The sequence below is a fragment of the Rutidosis leptorrhynchoides genome, chromosome 10, assembly GCF_046630445.1.
Source record: "Rutidosis leptorrhynchoides isolate AG116_Rl617_1_P2 chromosome 10, CSIRO_AGI_Rlap_v1, whole genome shotgun sequence".
NCBI lineage: Eukaryota > Viridiplantae > Streptophyta > Magnoliopsida > Asterales > Asteraceae > Rutidosis > Rutidosis leptorrhynchoides.
In genome coordinates, this window is record NC_092342.1 from 103082697 (window position 1) to 103102561 (window position 19865).

At 33.6% G+C, this 19865-nt stretch overlaps 3 protein-coding genes across 3 annotated transcripts; 2 read left to right on the forward strand and 1 right to left on the reverse strand.

Moving 5' to 3' along the window:
- The first annotated feature begins 1330 nt into the window (after positions 1 to 1330).
- Positions 1331 to 2177, forward strand: LOC139870506 (uncharacterized). Its single transcript, XM_071858298.1, has 3 exons — positions 1331 to 1397; positions 1450 to 1648; positions 1739 to 2177. Exons 1-3 carry the CDS (start codon positions 1331 to 1333, stop codon positions 2175 to 2177), a joined length of 705 nt encoding a protein of 234 aa, XP_071714399.1.
- Positions 2178 to 3659: 1482 nt separating this feature from the next.
- LOC139872147 (alpha-mannosidase I MNS5) lies at positions 3660 to 9186 on the forward strand. The gene is made up of 15 exons (XM_071859971.1): positions 3660 to 3828; positions 4487 to 4529; positions 4620 to 4685; positions 4759 to 4820; positions 5277 to 5376; positions 5620 to 5802; positions 6012 to 6060; positions 6305 to 6484; positions 6564 to 6684; positions 6817 to 6898; positions 6962 to 7047; positions 7153 to 7253; positions 7386 to 7527; positions 7965 to 8115; positions 8705 to 9186. The coding sequence occupies exons 1-15, from the start codon at positions 3683 to 3685 to the stop codon at positions 8933 to 8935; spliced, it is 1743 nt and encodes a 580-aa protein (XP_071716072.1). The 5' UTR covers positions 3660 to 3682; the 3' UTR covers positions 8936 to 9186.
- Positions 9187 to 9993: 807 nt separating this feature from the next.
- On the reverse strand, positions 9994 to 16178 carry LOC139872134 (uncharacterized). Its single transcript, XM_071859954.1, has 11 exons — positions 15936 to 16178; positions 15790 to 15828; positions 15169 to 15260; positions 14640 to 14889; positions 14069 to 14188; positions 13535 to 13610; positions 13229 to 13437; positions 12890 to 12998; positions 12454 to 12546; positions 11243 to 11403; positions 9994 to 10661 (listed from the first exon to the last, which is right to left on the reverse strand). The coding sequence occupies exons 1-11, from the start codon at positions 16107 to 16109 to the stop codon at positions 10140 to 10142; spliced, it is 1845 nt and encodes a 614-aa protein (XP_071716055.1). The 5' UTR covers positions 16110 to 16178; the 3' UTR covers positions 9994 to 10139.
- Between the last annotated feature and the right edge of the window lie 3687 nt (positions 16179 to 19865).

Sequence of the window (19865 nt, forward strand, 5' to 3'; positions counted from 1 at the left end):
CTGCCCATGAATTGTATCTGTTGTCTAGTACCATTTCCTTGATCGTTTTCTCGTATCCTTTGAAATATCGAAACTCGGTTTAACTTATAAATTCGGTGAACGATGTCTAAGCCAGAAGTTATGAACTTGTTTGTTTTTGAAGCTAGCTATGGAGGTAATCAAATGTATTTGGTTTTTGAAGTTGAACTAATTATTATTGATATGGATATTAATACAAATTGTTGGTGTTTATATAGCTTATGAAGGGTGATCTATAAATGTTGAACGTTGAATTTCAACTTTTGGGTGCTCTCTAGAACTATTACATAATGGCTTACGTGTGGACAGCAATCCAATATATGAAATTTACTTTATTTAATATATATAGAGCTCCCCAGTTAATCAACTTCTTACTATCTAAAATATACTCGTAAATGAATTTTGAGTACGTGGAGTGGTGGCTTAGCGGTTGATGTTTGATAATCTTCAGATTCACGTTCAATCTTCAATAACTATACCTTGAAGTCTTGCCATAAATTAATTTCGAGTAATAAATAGAAATTTTAAATATATTTAATTATTCTTATTTTGTGTCCTTAATAAGGTATTAAGATAGTCAAGCTCTTAAATTTATTAGTTTGACATATTATTGGTGACTTGTTTTCAACGTAAGACCATTTTTAACGCAACGTCAGAGGGGTCCCGTCAGGTTTGCTGACGCCCTCTGATGCCCCTAACGCGGCGTCAGCTCTCACGCCCCCGAGAAGTCAGTCGAGAATTTCATGAAAAAAATAGGCGCCAGGCTACGTGGCGGTTTGTGATTGGATAAATTTTGTAGCCGTTGTCTAACGGATATTTTACAATTTTTTTGATTTTTTTAAATAACTTATATATTTTTCTATATAAACTCATCACTCCATTTTTAACATATCAAACTCTCTATTTTCTCTCATTTTAACACTTTTATTCAAATTTTATATATAATTAAACGACATCGTATTTACTTAATTCGGAATCCGATTCGGAAGACAAGCGTATTGTTGCACTAATTCAAGATTCAGAAGGTGAAGATGCCGAAGTCGAATCATCCAAGCGTGTTCCAAGATCCCGAATTTATATTCGTAGAGATCGAGAGAAAGCCGCAGAAAACTTATGGAAGGATTATTTTAGTGAGGCGTCCGTGTTTCCGCAACATAAATTTAAAAGGCGTTTTCGTATGCGTATTCAGTTATTTCTCCGAATTTCTCGAGGTATTGCTGATTTCGATAGTCATGAAATTTCCGATTATTTTACCTATTTTAGGGAACGTTTTGATGCTATCGGTATGCCGACTTTTACAATATTGCAAAAAATGACGGCTCTACTCCAGTTGGCGTATGGAACCGTCGCCGATATGTTTGATGAATATTTAAAAATGAGTGAGCAAACCTTTAGACAACTTCTGTAAATGTATTATTCATTTATACAAAGAACGTTACATGAGATCTCCCAATGCATACGATGTTGAACGATTATATAGTAAACATGAGGAGAAACATGGTTTTAAGGGTATGCTCGGGAGTATTGAATGTATGCATTGGGAGTGGAAAAATTGTTCAGTTGCTTTAAAGCAACAATACACTCGGGGTGATCACAAGAAACCCACCATTATACTAGAAGCAGTTGCTTCGTATGATTTGTGGATTTGGCATGCATTTTTTGGGATGGCGGGTTCCAACAATGATATAAATGTTTTGAATCAATAACCGGTTTTTGATAGACTAAAGAACGGAACAACTCCACCAGCACCATATGAGGTAAATGGTAATCATTACACAAAAGACTATTACCTCGCTGATGGTATATATCCTAACTGGGCTACCCTAGTCAAAGGTTATGCTGCGCCGACAGATGATCCAAGGATTAAGTTTACGCGGTTAGCGGCACACACTATGTCGGTGAAGAAGATGCGAAGAGTTATGGATTGTTGTATCATATTACATAATATGATTTTAGATCAAGGATTTGCGTTAAGTGATTGGGAGGAAGATTTCGTTACCGAATCGATGGAGAATCGTCCAGAGCATATACCGAATAGAGGACGAGATCAAGACGTTATCATCCGAGAGATTAGAGATAGGACGGTGCACGACCAACTAACCGATGATCTTGTTGAGCATATTTGGAAACTTCTGCCCACATTTCACACTACGAACTAGTTTATTTTATAATTTAATTTATGTAATGGTTAGATTTTAAGTATTGTTGAATTATATTAATTTATGTAATGGTTGAATTTTATGAAATATTATTTTGTGATGTTTTTTATATTTTATATGCATTTTATTTTATAATATATACTTTGTATTCATATTTAATATAAAATTTAAAAAAAACTGGTAGGACCCACATTTGAATGATACAGAAAAGGGGCGTCAGGGTTATTTTGTGTCAGAAACTGACATCTACCACGTCACAGGCAGATTGTACTTTTTGGGCAAAAAGTGTACAATCCGTATGTGACGTCGAGTTATTCATGTTCTAAGAAGAATAAAAAGGGCGTTTATTAAGTATTGCTTTATTAATTACAGTTAGAGTAATTTTTCTAACTTTTCTAAAGTAACATAAATCAACTTAAATAGTATAAAAGGGTTACTCTCGTTGATTTGAAAGAAAAAAAAAATGGATATATCGCTAATGAAGATGTTGATTACGAAATATATTTATCCTCGAACTTGAACCTTAATTAGAAGGTTATGATCTCGGTATTCGATTTTGAATAGTGATGGATAATTCTAGTTTCAATTTGTGAATTTATGTTTTTCTATTATTTCGGACTCTTATGGTAATTTTTCCTAATTATTTTGATTTTTTAAGTGTGATTTTTGGGTTGTATTTTTATTGTATCGCGATGTGTGATTTTTTTTTATTAAGCGTTAAAAAAGATGATCTAAAACACTTAATTTTAAGGTGATGAATAAGTATTGGGCCCTGAGAAATTGTACATCTTGTACCTATTTGGGCCGGCTTTTCTTATAGAAGTAACAATTAATTTAGAACAACTTGAAAAAGAATATTCAACAAACTAAAATAAAAGGGAGGGAGTAATAATTTTTTTTAAAAATTATTGTTTTTATTAAGTTTTTACCTAATGTTTATAAAAGAGTATTATTTTCTACATTATAGATAATAAGTTTATTATGAATCAAATTATATTACACACTAAATTTTTTTATGTGGAAGGGTTGTGATCTTCTTGTTCGTTGGTTTGTCATTTTTTTGTTTGTTTTTGTATTTATCTTTGCTTTTTGGATCGTAGTTTGTTATGCGGTTATCGTTTGGTGTTTTGTTTTATGTTAGTCTATTGTTTCGTGAAGGGTGTTTTCTTTGTGTTAGTTTGTGTTGGTTTGCTCCTCTCTTTATTTCTAGAGCGGCTAGTTGTTTTCGCTTGGTTTCGCTTTCGTTGTGTAGTTTTGCTTCTTGATATACGGAGTTTTTTTTTCAAAAAATAAAAAATAAAAATAAATTAGTTGAGCCTTTTTTTATCTGAGGTGTTTTGTTGTAATTGGACCACATACTCATGACACGTGTCCATCTACTATTGGTAAATAAAACTCAACCTTTGCCACCTCAATTTGTACAATAAATCAAATCAAATCAAAACAAAAGATGAGTATGTAAATGTATCATCGCCCTGTTGGTCACTTGAAATCACTACCAAAAAATGAATCCTTACATACTAAATTATCTGAAACCCTTCATAGTTTTGTTTCTTCTAATATCCCCATCAATCTTTATTTCATCCATGTCGGAACTTGATTCAGGTTTATCAGCTAAAAGAAAGCGCATGAGTGATAAGGTCCGCAAGATGTAAGTCAACTTTGACTTTTTGATTTTCTTCTTAATTTGAAATGGGTCATTAAAAGTTTAAGTCTTTAAGTTGTTTAGTTGGTGTTATAAATGGTTGATTTTTGTAAGGACTGATTAGGTGTACTTTGAGTTATAATATTGTTGTGTTTCTAGTCACAGTATGGTGTAGATTCAACTATTTAGGTTACCAATTTGGGTAATTATATTCAATGTAATAGTTTGATTTAATAGAGTAGTACTAAGTACTATTACATAATTTGTTGTAAAGGAATAAATAGGAAATTGAGGAAGATGTAGGGTTTGCAAAAATGAGGTATTTTAGCATGAGAAAGTGATACAAAAAATTGGTCTATAAATCTATTTTAGTTGGTATGATTTGCTTGTATGGGAAATATTTGTTAGGTTTTTAGAAAAAAAAAAAGCCCCACATTCAAATCTTTAGGTTACCTTGATTTACAGGAGATTTGTTTAGGATGAAAATAGTTAAGAGACAAATGTTGTATATTCTGTAAAGTAATAACAATGCAACAACTGTTTTTGGCTTTAAAATGGTTTCTATGACTTTTTCATGTAATATAGCATTTGAAATTGAAAATACAGAAGTAAATTCAGGTTGAAATATTAATCGAATCGTGGTAATAAATTTCGTATTTTATAGGTTTTATCATGCATATGACAACTACATGACGTATGCGTTTCCTGTAAGTACCAAACCATCTATAACCAACTTCACTTATAAACCATATCTTTTAAAGAAGTATACGAATACTAATTGATTTATGGTTTTGCAGCATGACGAATTAAAACCTATGACTAAAAGTTTCACCGATTCTCTTAGCGAGCTTGGGAATTTGAAGGTTGTAACATCTTAAGCTAGAATCGATTGATGATTTCTTATGTAGCCACTAACCTTTCTTTTTTATATTTTAGCTCGAAAATTTACCGCAAGAGTACAGTGGCTCGGCACTTACACTTGTTGAATCGTTGTCCAGGTACTAAATTTTTCGTAATATCTGATAATATTAGGACTAGTGGTGATACTTTAACTCTCGTACCTCTGAATGGGCTACGGGTCAAGTGGAGAGAACAGAAAAGAGAACTTAAAAAGGATACGGGTCGACAATTTGAATGGGTCAAACTGGTCGAAGTTGTCAACATGTCTATACAACCTCTTCGATTGCAGTTGGTTTCTAAAATAGTACTTACAATACTATATATGTAATAGTAATATACTTTTTGTCATCAATTCATAGTATAAAACAGTTCAGTGATTTGTGTAAAGCACTGATGAAAGATACACGTAAACCGTTTGTGGGTCAACTCTTCTCGGCCCGGCCTATTTCTCCTTACAAAACGAACTACCCCATTTTGACCTGTGGTTTATAATCTTATGTTCTTGTTATAAATGCTATTAGTAAACCTTTTGATGTGTCTTTTATTTCATGCAGTCTTGTAATACTGGGTAACAACACAGAATTCGAAAGGGCGGTTATATGGCTTTCAGAAAATCTAACATTTGATGTTGATGCAAGAATTAATCTTTTTGAGGTATATTATATTATATCTACTTAAATGTTGTGTTTCGGTCCATTATGTTACTTCCTTTGTGATTGGAAAACTTGTACTTTAGTTTAGAATGATATTAATTTCTAACACATTTGTTGGGTCAATAATGTTTTGCGGGATAAGTCTCTAAAAGGTCTATTGACGGCTCATAACAGAGTGATATTGAATGTAAACAATTTGAATTTGAATTGTTTGTAAATGTAATCAGATTAATTGTTATTGTAGTGCAACATAAGACTTCTTGGAGGACTTGTTTCTGCTCATATTCTTGCAACTGATTCTACAAACAGGTTCATCGAAGGAACGTACAATAATCAGCTTCTTGATTTGGCTCGAGATTTAGGGCAGCGTTTTTTACCGGCTTTCGATACACCCACTGGGCTGCCGTATGCATGGATTAACTTGAAGGTAAATATATTCTTATTTTTTCGCTACATATAATCTATAATCTATTTCCATTGTGTTCTGCTGTAAAATGTAATTGCAGGATGTTTTAGTAGATCAGTCTCTTAAGCAAAGTTAACGATATTAGAACATGATAGTGTAATTAAGGTTGTGTGGTTTTGTTTGTAATAAGGATTTTTGACACCTCATCAAATGCGAAATTATTTGGGCAGTATGGCGTTATGGAGAATGAAACAACCGAAACAAGCACTTCTGGTTGTGGTAAGAGATCATCCTTCTTGATTCAACAATTTAACATTAAAATTAAAAAATAAAAATGCACCAAGGTTGACCTTAACATGTTCGACTTGTTTGACCTGTTTACCACTTTACCTTTTAGCTAAAGATTTGGGAGCCATTTGACCCGTTACGGATAACTCATAACCCAAAGCGACACATCTGGTCTTATCGCTCATTTAGTGCCCCTATTGCAACTAAGTAGGTTAAGTTTTATAAACGATTACAGGGTCGCTCATTCTTGAAATGGGAGCCTTATCGCGATTAACTGGTGATGCAAGGTTTGAACATGTTGCGTTGCATGCTCTTCGTAAATTGTGGGCCATGCGAAGTTCTCTGAACCTTGTAGGAACTACACTCGATGTAGCAACTGGAGAATGGATCGAACACTCTTCCGGCATCGGTGCTGGTAAGCTTTTCGTGTTCATAACGAGTGCTTTTAAGCAATTCTCGATTATATTCTGATACCGAATGATAATGTGTAATAGGCGTTGATTCTTTCTACGAGTATCTAATCAAAGCTCACATTCTTTTCGGAAAAGAAGAATATTGGAGGATGTTTCAGTCAGCATATCTTGCTGTGCAGAAATATTTCAGATATGGTTCATGGTAATCAGCTTTATATTACTTTCGTTATACTAATTATGTATCCTGAAGTCCTTTTTCAATAAAAATTTTTAAAAAAGTGTCAGGTTTTTCATTTTTTCAATGTTGAAACTAGGGTTTTTATGTTTACCGTAGGTATCATGAAGCTGATATGAGGACAGGACGAGCAACTTACTGGCAACTTACAAGTCTTCAAGCATTTTGGCCCGGTGTACAGGTAATTTATACTTGAAAATCGTCTATTACATTGGTATTTTTGAATAATTTTGGATGTTATTAGGTTCTTGTTGGCGATCTTGCAGCTGCTAATTTAACGCATCGTGAATTTTTTCACGTCTGGAAAAAATTTGGAGTACTACCAGAGAGGTATGAAGCTTCAAACTTGTGTTACAACAAAAAAGTTCATTGCTTTTATTATACAAAACTTTGTTGGATGAAACATGATAGTGAATTTAAAATGTATTTATTTAGATATCTATTGGATCATCAGACGGTGCACCCTACGGAAAAATATTATCCTTTACGTCCAGAGTTGGCTGAATCGACATATTACTTGTATCAAGCTACTAAAGGTTTGCTGCTATTGTTTCACTTCTTGCTTCTTATTAATATTTTTTAAGACCAAGAAAGTTAATTTTTTAACCATAATTTATGAAATTTTTGTCAATAATAATAAAGTGTTTCTCTCTTTCTGTTTGTACTAGACCCGTGGTACATGGAAGTTGGTGAGGCGATAGTAAATTCGCTTAATTTACACACAAAAGTTGAAGGTGGATTTGCAAGCATTAGAGACGTAACCACCATGCAACTAGAAGATCACCAACATAGTTTCTTCTTGGCTGAAACGTACGTAAGATGTCTAAAGAAATGTTTGACTTTGAGGTCAAACATACTTTTTGAATTCAAAGCCAAGTTTGCATTGTTTTTAAAAGTTTCAACTTATATCATCTTCTTGTGCTATTGCTATGTAAATAAGTACACCTTATTTATTTTTATCTTTTTTTGATAATATAAAAGGATTGTTGGTTATGACAGTTGACCATTAAAGTCAAACTGTATCTTTCCCTTGAGTGTGTGTTATATAGAATGTCATATACTCCTTTGATACCAAAAAAATAAAAAATAAAAAATAAAAATGCAGTATTTTATGAATCCAACCGGAGCTTTATAATTTGCGTATTGTTAAAGAAATCAAAACACTCTTCTAGTTTGTTGTTACTTGAGTTTGTTTTAATATTTGATAAATTGTTTATAAATTTCTGATCTTTTTATATCGTGAATAGGTGCAAGTATCTATATCTTCTGTTTGACGATTCACCTTTAATCGGTCACAACTACATATTTACAACCGAAGGTCACCCGCTTCCTGTTATAAGCGACTGGCATGAAAGGCTTCCTGATACGTACATCCCCCGCAACTGGACCTCCATCAAGGTGACTTTTTTCAGATCTATTTTCATGATATGTAGATGTGGCTTTTGATCTTTCTGCATATAAATGTGTTGATTCAGGTTATGTTTAACCTCAAATGTGTCAAAATCAACAAATTTTAAGAACTAATTAATAACGAAATGGGTCAAAAGTGTTGAAATTTAGCAAATTGTACTGATTCATGCAACCTATTATGTTGTTTTCTTCAGAAAATTAGATTTACTAATGCCAAATGTTTATCTTCTTATAAAAATAAACTTTTTACAGAGAAATCAACAACTTATTCACATGGTTGCAAAAATCGCTACTCGGAAGTACTCGGTCGGGACTTTTTAGGGAGTACTCAGCAACTCGGGGTGTACTCGGATGTTGACCAAGTTTGACTTTGGCCGAATTTGACCAATTTGATCGTTTTTTCAAGTAATCCCGAGTTTTGACCTAATTTCCGAGTAACCTGAGTTTTGTCCAAGTTTTGACAAAGTTTGACCGATTACTCGCCAAAAAGTGACCCGTTTTGACCTACACCAAATTTCACCCTTTAACGAACTGCTCATTTTGGCTCCTTTTATTGATGGTACATTAACTATTACAGATTGCTACACAAAAGAAACAAACAAGTGCGATGTCGATGCAAGTCTGCCCGGCGAATTTATTGAACTCAGGACATGATAGTCGTCAACATATCGAGAGTGTTTGCCATGTCCCTGATACATATGATGATCACAGATGTTTAAGCGATGATGATTGTGGTATCGATTCGACTAACTGTAGAAGAAGATCATGTAGCATGGCTGGTTACTGTGGTCTGTGGCTGTTCATATAAGGTGGTTTCATTTGATTTCTTCTAACTAGATTCATTAAAAACACAATCAGGGTTAATACTTTCAAGATTCTTGTTTTGCATATATGCAGATTTGGTCTTGATAAGTATGTAACATTATGTAAGTTTTTAGAATATAATAGAAAAGGAGAGGGAAGATGTAATCTGATTACAATAGAACAATTTGGGGGATACCCAATAGGGGAACAGTAATACTTTGAAAATACCAAAAGCAATATTATTTTTTTGATTTATCATGTGTAAAGACATAATTGGGATTGGGTGCTTGTGTTCTTGAAATTCTGTTTGCTGAGAATACAAATAATCTTTGAACAATTTGGGAGTATATGAAAATGTACTATTTTTGATAGTATAATGTATGGGATTTAGATTTAGGGATGTCAGTATTTGGTTTCAAACCGATTAACTCGAAAACTGAACCAAATGAAAATTGGAAGAAAAAAAAAAAAAAACTGTTTATATTTAGTTTTCGGTTAGGTTTTATGTTTTAAATTTTTGATTCGGTTTAACCTAATATCGAATTCAACTAATAATATAGTAAATTATAAATAGCGAAAAACCAATTTAAAATTGAAAGTGGAATTTAAAATCGATTTGTTATGATTGTTTTGGTATATTGTGATTTTTCAGGTTTTTCGATTTTAACCGAAACCAAACGGGTTCTAAGTTCAGTTTCGGTATTGCCTTCAAAACCAAACAAACAAACAAACCGAATAACCGAGGAAATCGAAAACTTAACCAATGAACAACCCAACTCAGATTACATGGAATCCACAATAGGATGGTTTAGCACTCGAATAAGAACAAAAATAGGGATCGTAAAATTCCATCATCTAGGAACGGGTTCTAAGTTCGGTTTCGGTATTGCCTTCAAAACCAAACAAACAAACCGAATAACCGAGGAAATCGAAAACTTAACCAATGAACAACCCAACTCAGATTACATGGAATCCACAATAGGATGGTTTAGCACTCGAATAAGAACAAAAATAGGGATCGTAAAATTCCATCATCTAGGAATAAAAATCAAAATGGTAGTTAAATTGTTTGATAACTGTTGTCTTCACATCATTTTACTTGTACATTCATTAGTACCAATATATAAACCATTACTAGCTACCAACTTCATTACAAAGTAAATCACAGTTTGGTGAGTAAATCAAAATCACAACCTAACAAAACGCATTCAAGAACGAACGTACAAAAGTAAAGCTACTATGGTCAATAAGCTCAAAAAAACCCCACCTAAAAGAGCCATATCAAGAAGACCCCATTCGTGATCACACACATTTGTCGACACAAGTTTCTGATCACCAGCGTCTTCCATTTCCGCCGTAGCTGGTGACAGTTTCCTCCTTAGTAACAAACTCGGAGTATCTTGAGCGTTTTGATTACTTTGAGGTTGTGGGTACGAGTTATTTGCAGTGATATTGCAAGCATCAGATTCACATGCACAAGGTTCTGGTTTTGCTGATGAACATGCACACGTACCTTGTTCGTTGATGCAGGGTGAGCAAGTTTCTTTCTTACTCGGAGGATCCTTTTTGTCACTTTGACTTTTGACCTCGTTACTTTGACCAAGAATCTCAACAATGTCCCCGAAAACTGACCACCGTCCAACTGAAGTTATCTTTACAATTGCTGAAGATCCGAGCAAAGTTTCAGGTCCAACAACCAGAACCTGCACATATCCCTTCGTATGCCCAACCTAGAGATGGTGACATCAGCAGTTATTAAGCGATGAAGTCTCTCAAACTAACTTAAAATGAGGGACCAATAGATAATATAATGAGTTTATTACATAGAATGACAACTAACTTATCAATTTGTCCCATTTGAAACAACCAACTAACTAATTTACGTTCCAAAATTAGGAAGTACAGTAGTTGATTATCGCAAGGCAGGTCAAATTGAAAAGTTAGTTATTTTTCAATGTATTAAAAAAAAAAAAAAAAAAAAAAAAAAAAAAAAATCTAATTTTAGTTAACCATGCTCGTATAAAAAGTGCAGTAGCAACTTATATAAAACAGATTGTGTAGATTTAATATAAAAAGTCATTTACTGACACTCTTTAAGTCATAAACAATCAATATTCAGTTCTAGCGCCAATATGCAAAGGCTAATGATATTTGCACTCACTATTTGGATAGATCCAATCATCATGCACAACTATTTATGCACATAGTACAAGTAGTTACGGCATGATATGAGTGGATTTATCAAAACAATGAGTGGAAATATCATTAGCCATATTCAAACACCCAGTTGAAGAATCAAGTATAGCATTACCATGTGTATCTCATCGGTTGCAATGTCGGTAATCCATATCCTCTCGATGTTTCCTTCCATGCCATCATAAGGCGTAAACGATTCAAAGACCGAAGTCAATTCCCGACTCCGTTTCTTCACTACGTTACTTGCCACCTTCTTCATCCTAGCAGCCGGGGTCCCTTCATTTAGGATAGATCATATAGACAAACAGATTTAGAATCTGATAGATGGTTCATGTTACTAGATGTTACCACATAATTTTTTGCAATATTATCTAATTATATGAACATTATATGACATAAGATTTGGTATGAACTTTAGTGTTTTAGCTTTTCCATAAAAATGCAGCTAAAGTTGGAATATGAGACCTCTTGTGAAAGAAGATATCAGGACGCCAACCACTAAGCCACCTTGATGATAGGTGTTGAGATGATTATATAAAAAACTAACTGCCAACGATAGTTTGTTCCTTTTCTAAAAAGGTAGAAGGTTTTCTTGTTCGGGCAACCCGGGAAGGCGAGTAATCCGACCCATACTCTACTCGCAGCCCAACAGGAGTATTCCTTGGCTTTTTCCAACCCTTCGTTGGCCACCACAAAAATACAAAATATTCGTCCCAGGCAAGATTCGAACGTGAGACCTCTTGCAAGGAACTCAGGCCTGGCCCTACCACTGTGCTATCTTGTTCCTTTTCTACTAAACTTTATAAGATATTTTACATACTACATAAGAATAATGTTGAGATATATAGTTCTTCAGATGCTTTAAGCATTTGAATGCACTTTAGGTCACTTTCAACCGGTTCAACCCAATTGACTGTTTCATTTTTAGCTTAAACTTTTCATGTTTACACTGTTTGAACTACTGGTTATAAAACTATACAACCCAAATCGCACCACATATTATGTAAATAGGTCAAAATTGCTACCTCTGATTCTAAGTTCAGTTTGTTAGAAAAAGAGGTCACCGAAGAAAGACATGAGGTATTCATGAGTAATGTGTACATAATAGCGACTTGCAGAACCTACACAATCTCGAGAGATTTGATTTCTTTATCCCTTGTCAAATTGCCTCGAATCATTATAATACCCCTTAACTTGTAACAAAACAACAATTTATCCCCCTGAAAGTTACTATAGGTAAAACTGCCCCCAAGACTTCCCAAATATACAAACAGACAGTTTGTACAAATGTACGGAGCATCTTTCAAGAAAATAAGAAGGGTATACCTGGTCGAGGATAAAATTGTGAAATATGAACTTGAGAAAACTTGTACTGCTTTATTAGATTAACGGTTTCAGCAAAATCTTCATCCGTTTCACCTGTAATACCCAATCAAAACTTTACTTCTATGAAACCTTTGAAACAAAGACATATTCAAAGACGGTTATGCATGATACGAGGAAGAAAAATACTCGTAATATTCTCCATCTTCGACAATATAAGGCAAGAATATCTTTAAAACAGATTAACCCTAAGTTGGTTTAAATTAAAAGGCTTCTATTACTATAAACACATACAGTATTCTCAACTAATGAAGGTATTTTCATATTTGGCTAGTAATTAAAGTATTAAAGATACTTATTAATATTGTGTATATCCGTGTAAAGTATTTAAAAAAAAAAAAGATAAAGGACTCAAGATAAAAAGAATGGATATGCGAACCAGGAAATCCACAAATAATATCAGTTGCAATCTGCATCCCGGGAACCAATTCAGTCAATGTATCCACTACTTTTCGGAACTCGCCTACCGTGTATTCTCGATTCATTGCCTGTCACCCGAATTGAGAAATATCATATTAAAGAAAACGTACAAGATATATAAATATATAATACTACGATAATAATCTAAATTTGGTAATATAACGATTTTCTAGATTGCGTGCTTTAAAAAGCTACACTGTTTGTGATTTTCAACCTATTTGACTAGTTACTTTTTTATCACAAATTTTCTGTTTTGCCCATTTGACCCATTAGAGATTGGGTCAAAATTCTCACTTACAGCTAAAATAGCATCACTTCCGGATTGAATGGGTACGTGAAGAAAAGAATAAACACACGGGTGACGCAAAATTTCAGCTATCTCTTTCAGATGCTCGAGAATATACGGAGGGTTAGTCATCCCAATGCGTAGCATCGTGCTCCCATCTGATGGGAGTGCTTCTACAATTGCGTTTAACAAAATCGGAAGATTTACTCCGATATCACGACCTTCAAATCAGTTTACACCAACACTAAATTAGAATTTATTTACGTGTTAATAAGGTTTAAACAGAATTAGTGACAAACGGAAGCTTCACAAAAGTACCATATGCCCCGGTGTCTTCACTGCTCAGCCAAATCTCTTTGACTCCATCATCCACGACACTTTTAACACGCCCCACCTGCAATTTTCAGGATTCTTATGATATATTATTACTTTATTTATGGGATATTTGGATTTTTATTAATTGATTATAAGATAAGATAATCTAACTGTTACGGATTGAAGTCACACTTATAAAAAAGTTTACGTTTGAATAAATAGAATATGTTTCGTATCTCATTGATTATATCAAGTCTAATAATCAATAGCTGCCATAATACTGAATATTCAAGGATAAATAAAATTACTTACCCTTCTTATAACCTAATTGAGAGAATTTTACACCCACTTCACATAACGAATCTCAATTTTTTTCACAAGAATGTCTTTTACTCATTTTATCTATTAATTCCAAAAATAATCGGATGTTTCCAAACGTTTAAGAATCTGTTACATGGTAATCGCTTTTTTGATTCAACTACAAACACCCTGATATCAACTGAAGAAGAAACAAAGTTAAAACTGATAAATACTTACAAGGCTATCAACCGTATAACTTCCGAGATGACCCCGAGCATGTTTAGTCTTGCAATAAGTGCAAGCCCCCAAACAACCAACATTTATAGGAAGTATTTCAACAAACTTGTTCTTCCTTACCTGTTGAAATTAAGAACATTAACCAAGTAATAAAAGAATACGAAGTATATAGATTCAAACATTATCTGATTACTTAAACAGATGTCATTCTATTCATTCAAGATGAATAAAAGTTACATCTTAACTCAATTACTTCAAATTGGGCTATGGTTCATCTCCAACAGGTCAAGTGAATACATACTAGCATAGAAAAAGCAGGATATCATAAAAGTACGTATAAACTAGAAATTTTATTGAAATGAGACATATTTATTTATCATAGTTGACACACGGTTTGATTATATAAAAAGTATACATATGATTTTCAGAATGCGTTGTTCTATGTACCTAAACCGGCGTGTTTGACCTGTACCAAAAAAAAAATACAACTTTTGACCTGTTACCTAGCCCTGGCCAGCTCTACAAATGATATTGTAGCAACTATGATTCAACAAATAGATAAGAACAGTACCTTAGGAAGATCAAGTGCTGGGAGAGTTTTGCGGGTCAATAATCGGACCTCGTGACCTTTAAGGGTCTCCTCGACAACCTCTACAACTCGATCAATTTGCTGAACTCCAACTATACTAACACCTTCAAGTTCTTTAATATCTCGACTTCCTTGAGGTACACACCCCGCTACCACAAGCGGCTTTTTTGCACTTTTACATTTTGATATCAATGTGTCCATGGCTGATTGGCTCGGGGACTTTACTGTACATCTGTATTTTGTGACAGTAATCGATAAAGAAGTGATCACCCTAATTTCAAGTTTGCATTTTGATGACATAAAAAGTATATATATGATTTTTCACAATGTGTTTCATGTAAACAACGAAACAGGCTTGACGGTGAAACAGAAAAGGACTGTATCTTGGTTGAAATAGGCATCAACAAAAGTGAAGTTTTTAGTTGAATTCATCTAATTTTTCACATGATTTTTTTTACTTTTGAAGAAGCAAATGACGTACAATAAGTAATGTAGAAAAGATAAAACTCACGTATTAATCAGCCAAAGATCTGCTCCTTCTGAATTGTCGGTGATCGCATAACCAAATGCTGAAAGTTGGCCAGCCATGTACTCACTGTCACTCTGCCAACACAAAATAGGACTGCAAATTAGCTCCATAACTATTCATGATGCAGGCCCAATAAAGGCTCAAAAAGATTCAAAATCGACTCGTGTAACTTAAAAGCATATAATATAATGTCTATTAAATAACCAAACTCAAGTACTCAACTCAAATACATATGTGTATATACGTATAAATATATACACACACATACACACATGTAAGCATAATTTTTCAGCCCGAATAGCTATAGAATCTGTATATATCTATACAAATAAAAAAACAATTACACCCTCCCACTTATAAGATTAATGAGCATAAATAGATACCTAATGCAGTGTTGCAGAATTCGGATTTGATCGCCGATTAATTGGGACTAAACATTTTTTTGTGAGAATATATACGTTATATAAGCTTAAAATTTATAAAGTACAAGGCTTTACTAAAAAAACACTGTAGATATAAATATTACTCTTTTCTGTAAAATAAATAAAAAAAATAATATAATAAAATATAATAATAAAATCAAAAGGAAGTTAGAAATTGAACCTGATTATGTGAACACCCAAATGTCTTGAGAAATATTGTCTGCAAAATTTACAAATACCACAAAAATCAGAGAAAGAACACTGCATACAATACCAGCTCCATACATCTGTATCTGTATATATATATATAATTAATAATTTATAAACCTGAGTGCCAGGGACTTGATTTGTGGATAAGTTTTGAAGCAATGATGATTTATTATTATTAGTAGTTTTCTTTTTGTTTTTAGTTGGGTTTATTCCTACGGCGGCAGTGATGGGTAGTCGGAAACCGGGTGGAGCAGAGCCACCGCCGACCAACAAATCCTCGATGTCTTCCATGTTTCCGGCGACAATCAGCTGTGGGAAGGAGGCGAGTTTCTTGAGTATGTTTGATGCTTTGTTTGTGTTGCAGAGATGTTGGGCTTGGAAAGATTATATGTTTGGACTTTGGACCAAAGCCCAAACGTTATTGAATTCAGATTGGCATTTAGTGGGAAACTAGTGAAATGACCCGTAAAATTACGAGTTTGTTTAAACGAAATAATTTAATAATATATTTTAGTTATTAAGTGAATGTAAATGCTAAATTCATTTATTTTAATGACCCGTTTGACTAAGAAACTTGTTGTTGTTTTTACAAATATATAGAGACATGTATTTTCGCATACATATGTAACGTAATTAATTTCGTAAAAAGAATACATATTTAAATATTAATAATATAATTATTATAATTATTATATTAAAAGTAAATCATAATAATAAAGTTCGCTCAATATTGAGTATTTATATTTTTAATAATACTAATAATAATTAGTAATAATAAATGTCTTTTAAATGTTTTTAGAAAATTAAAATTACAATTTATGAGAGATTAGTATTTCCTTTATAAAAAATTTCGTATTATTTTTATAATTAACTTAATATGTAATTATGACATCATTATTATTAAAATTAAAGGGTAATTAAATTAATGATGACATTATCATTTTAGAGCTTTATATGACTATATAGATTGGTCAAACATACCTCATTTTCGGAAGTGTCTAACAGTGTTTAACAATATGCTTTAATAAATAAAAATTGTAACATATGTTCCATATTTACGCGCACTACGCATCATGTGTGTATGCTCGTGTGTGATGTGTAGACACCGAGCACTTAGGCTAACAAGCACGTTGATAGTAGATACGCACTAAATAACCTGCAACATTTATAATAAGGCCGTTCATTCCAAATTTAACCTTTCACACGAATCAATAACCGTGTAAGCACACACCCAAGGTGATTTTTTAGAAATATATCATTTAATCAATTTTTTGCTTGTTAATCACTAGGTTGTCGATAAACTTCAACTTACGATCGTGATTATACCCCAATTTACCAACATAATTGTTGAGTCCCCAAAATAATTAAGGATTTAATTATGACAAAGCTGTAATTTATTTGCACTAAAATGTTATGTGCAGCCAGCACAAGTTTATTTATGTATAGACAGCAGATATTGCTGTGTCGAGTGTTTAATTTGATGCTTAGTCTACCAGCACAAGGTAGTCAGTGTTCTTCAATCAGCACATGATGTATACTCAACAATTCAATAATATCAAGTGACTCAGCAATGAAGAACCAGCATAGCTGAAATGCAGCTTACTACACAAGACAGCTATGCTCCATTACAAGCATAGTAGTTTCCTGAGTGGTCTACATCAATTGTACTATTCAACAGAAGTCAAAGACAAAGTTGAACAGGAAAGGACACGCGTCAGCGGCTGACAAGTGACCTTACAAAACCACGTGGGAATGCAGAAGTTTAATGCATGTGCAGACATGTGCTATACTTTGTCAATGCCTAGGGAACACAACATTCTATTTGTTTAAACAAATAGTGGTGCCAAACTGAATTGGGGTGTTCCTGCAAATAGCTACCAAAGAGAAAAGAGGAAAGCACGCTCTCTGATGCAGTTGTCCCCACAAGTACAGACATCCTATGTACCAGTGGACAATGGAACAATTGCACGGATAAAAGGACTACTATAAATTGTTGTATCCACTATTGTAACAACTAGTGGTGTGGGTTTTATAAATTAGAGTCCAAAACGTGTAATACCTTTAAGTTTATCCTCATAGCTATACTTAGGTAAATCTGTATCAACCAACTATCATTCCGCCAAGGATAGTTGTAATTCTTTGTGATTTAATCAATAAAGAATAACAGTTGAAAAATTACCTTTGACTCTATTTAAATTACATGCTTCAATACTAAACTGTGATTAATTGGAAAGTTAATTCAAAGACATTGTATTTACCCCCCCTACAATACTCCTGTTGTTTATCAAGGGACCAACAATCATACACAGGATCAAACATCAAAAAATTCACAATCGTCTTTAAAATTGTTGAACGACGGAAAATCCGTCAAATCCGATTTATATAAGTGTTTAATCAAGAAACTAGACATTGACACATCACCTACAATGTCAAAGAAACAGGTAAAATATATATTACATTGGTCAGATTCGTTATTTATTGCGTCTATTTCGTCGAACACTTGGTGTGCGTTTAAATTATCAAATGTTAAATTGTATTTAATGTTTTTATACTTAGCAACCTGCACACGAAAAACTCATTTTTGGGTCGTTAACGTATCAACCATCTAAAAGCAACCTGCACACACCACTCACAAAGCATTCTGCAACGTGCGTGGTGCGGGTGGTGTGATGCGTGCTGGTGGTATTTCTTTAAAACTGTTTTTTGATGGTCGTCGTTGTTTGTTTTCAGGATTATAAATCGGCTGAGCTTACACTTGATTAAGTTCATAGGTGCCCAGTTAACCCCGACACAATGGGAATGATTCGAGCAGGCAAGTTTTGGGCCATGGTTAAATGTTCTGTGTATAGAGAACGACTCGGGCTACGTAAATCTTATGATTCAGAAGAAGAAGAAGAAGAGACGACCATATAGGGTCGAAATCCAAGACGGACGCGATGATCTTTGGTTTGATAACGGTATTTCGAGGAAAATGTTGGCGAACACACCTTGACGTACGAACATATCAAGGTTCGATTGGAGAACACGCGGGGGCTAGAAACTAATGATGATGATCGTGTCCAGCTAGCTATTATTATCATTGTAGAGATAAAAATGAAGGGTAAACAACCACATTACAAGATTGACAACGCGTTTCTACATTTCATCAATGATTTTGATGATATAGTACAATATATGCGGAGTTCTCGTGTCTGGGATTATAGGTACCAAGGGTTAAAAGACCCTATTTTCAAAGCGTGCTCTGAAACTAACTGTTAAAGTTAAATACATCATTCCTGAATTCGTTTGGGCATTTCAGGTATTAATTAATTAGTTGTTGTTTATATTAATATTTAGTTAATTATTTAATAAAAGTTAACATAGTATTTTAACTTAATAATTATATACTTGTAAATTGCAGATTTGAATTTGGAAGATATTCTCGAGGCACATTGGGAGTAAAAGCCACAAAGGTCTTGGAAAATGGTATTTCGAGGGTGGTTTACTGGGAGCTTCGGAAAAAGGCACTCTGGAAGGAGTGTTTGGTCTTGCTAGACTTGGTAATTTATTTCTTATTTCTGTCTGATAACTCGTAAAATGTCACAGTTTTACCTACGTTATATGTTCCATTTTAAACGAGAAAAATATAAATTTGACTTAAAAATTCCTTTTTATCGGTCATTTTGTATATCTCAGAAAAGAGAATTTAATGGCACAAGAATCGAATAAAACAAAGTTATAAGGAAGAAAACGGAATTATAACGAAGAAACTAGAGACACAACAATGAACGGTCAAAAAACGCACTCCAGAATGCGCATCACGGGACTAAACCGGCCGATACCCACCAAAAAGGTACTAGTACCAATACCTTTGTAGGGTGTCGAGACCAGCACTCGTGTACCGTCCGTGCAGGTGAAAACAAACTTGGGACCGACACCCGCAACCGCTATTCGGACCACATTATATAATATTAAAATCCACATTAATATTACAGACATCTTAAACAAGTGTTACGTTTATTAAAACATTATTAAACATAAAACAACATCAGGGTGCGTGCGTCTGAG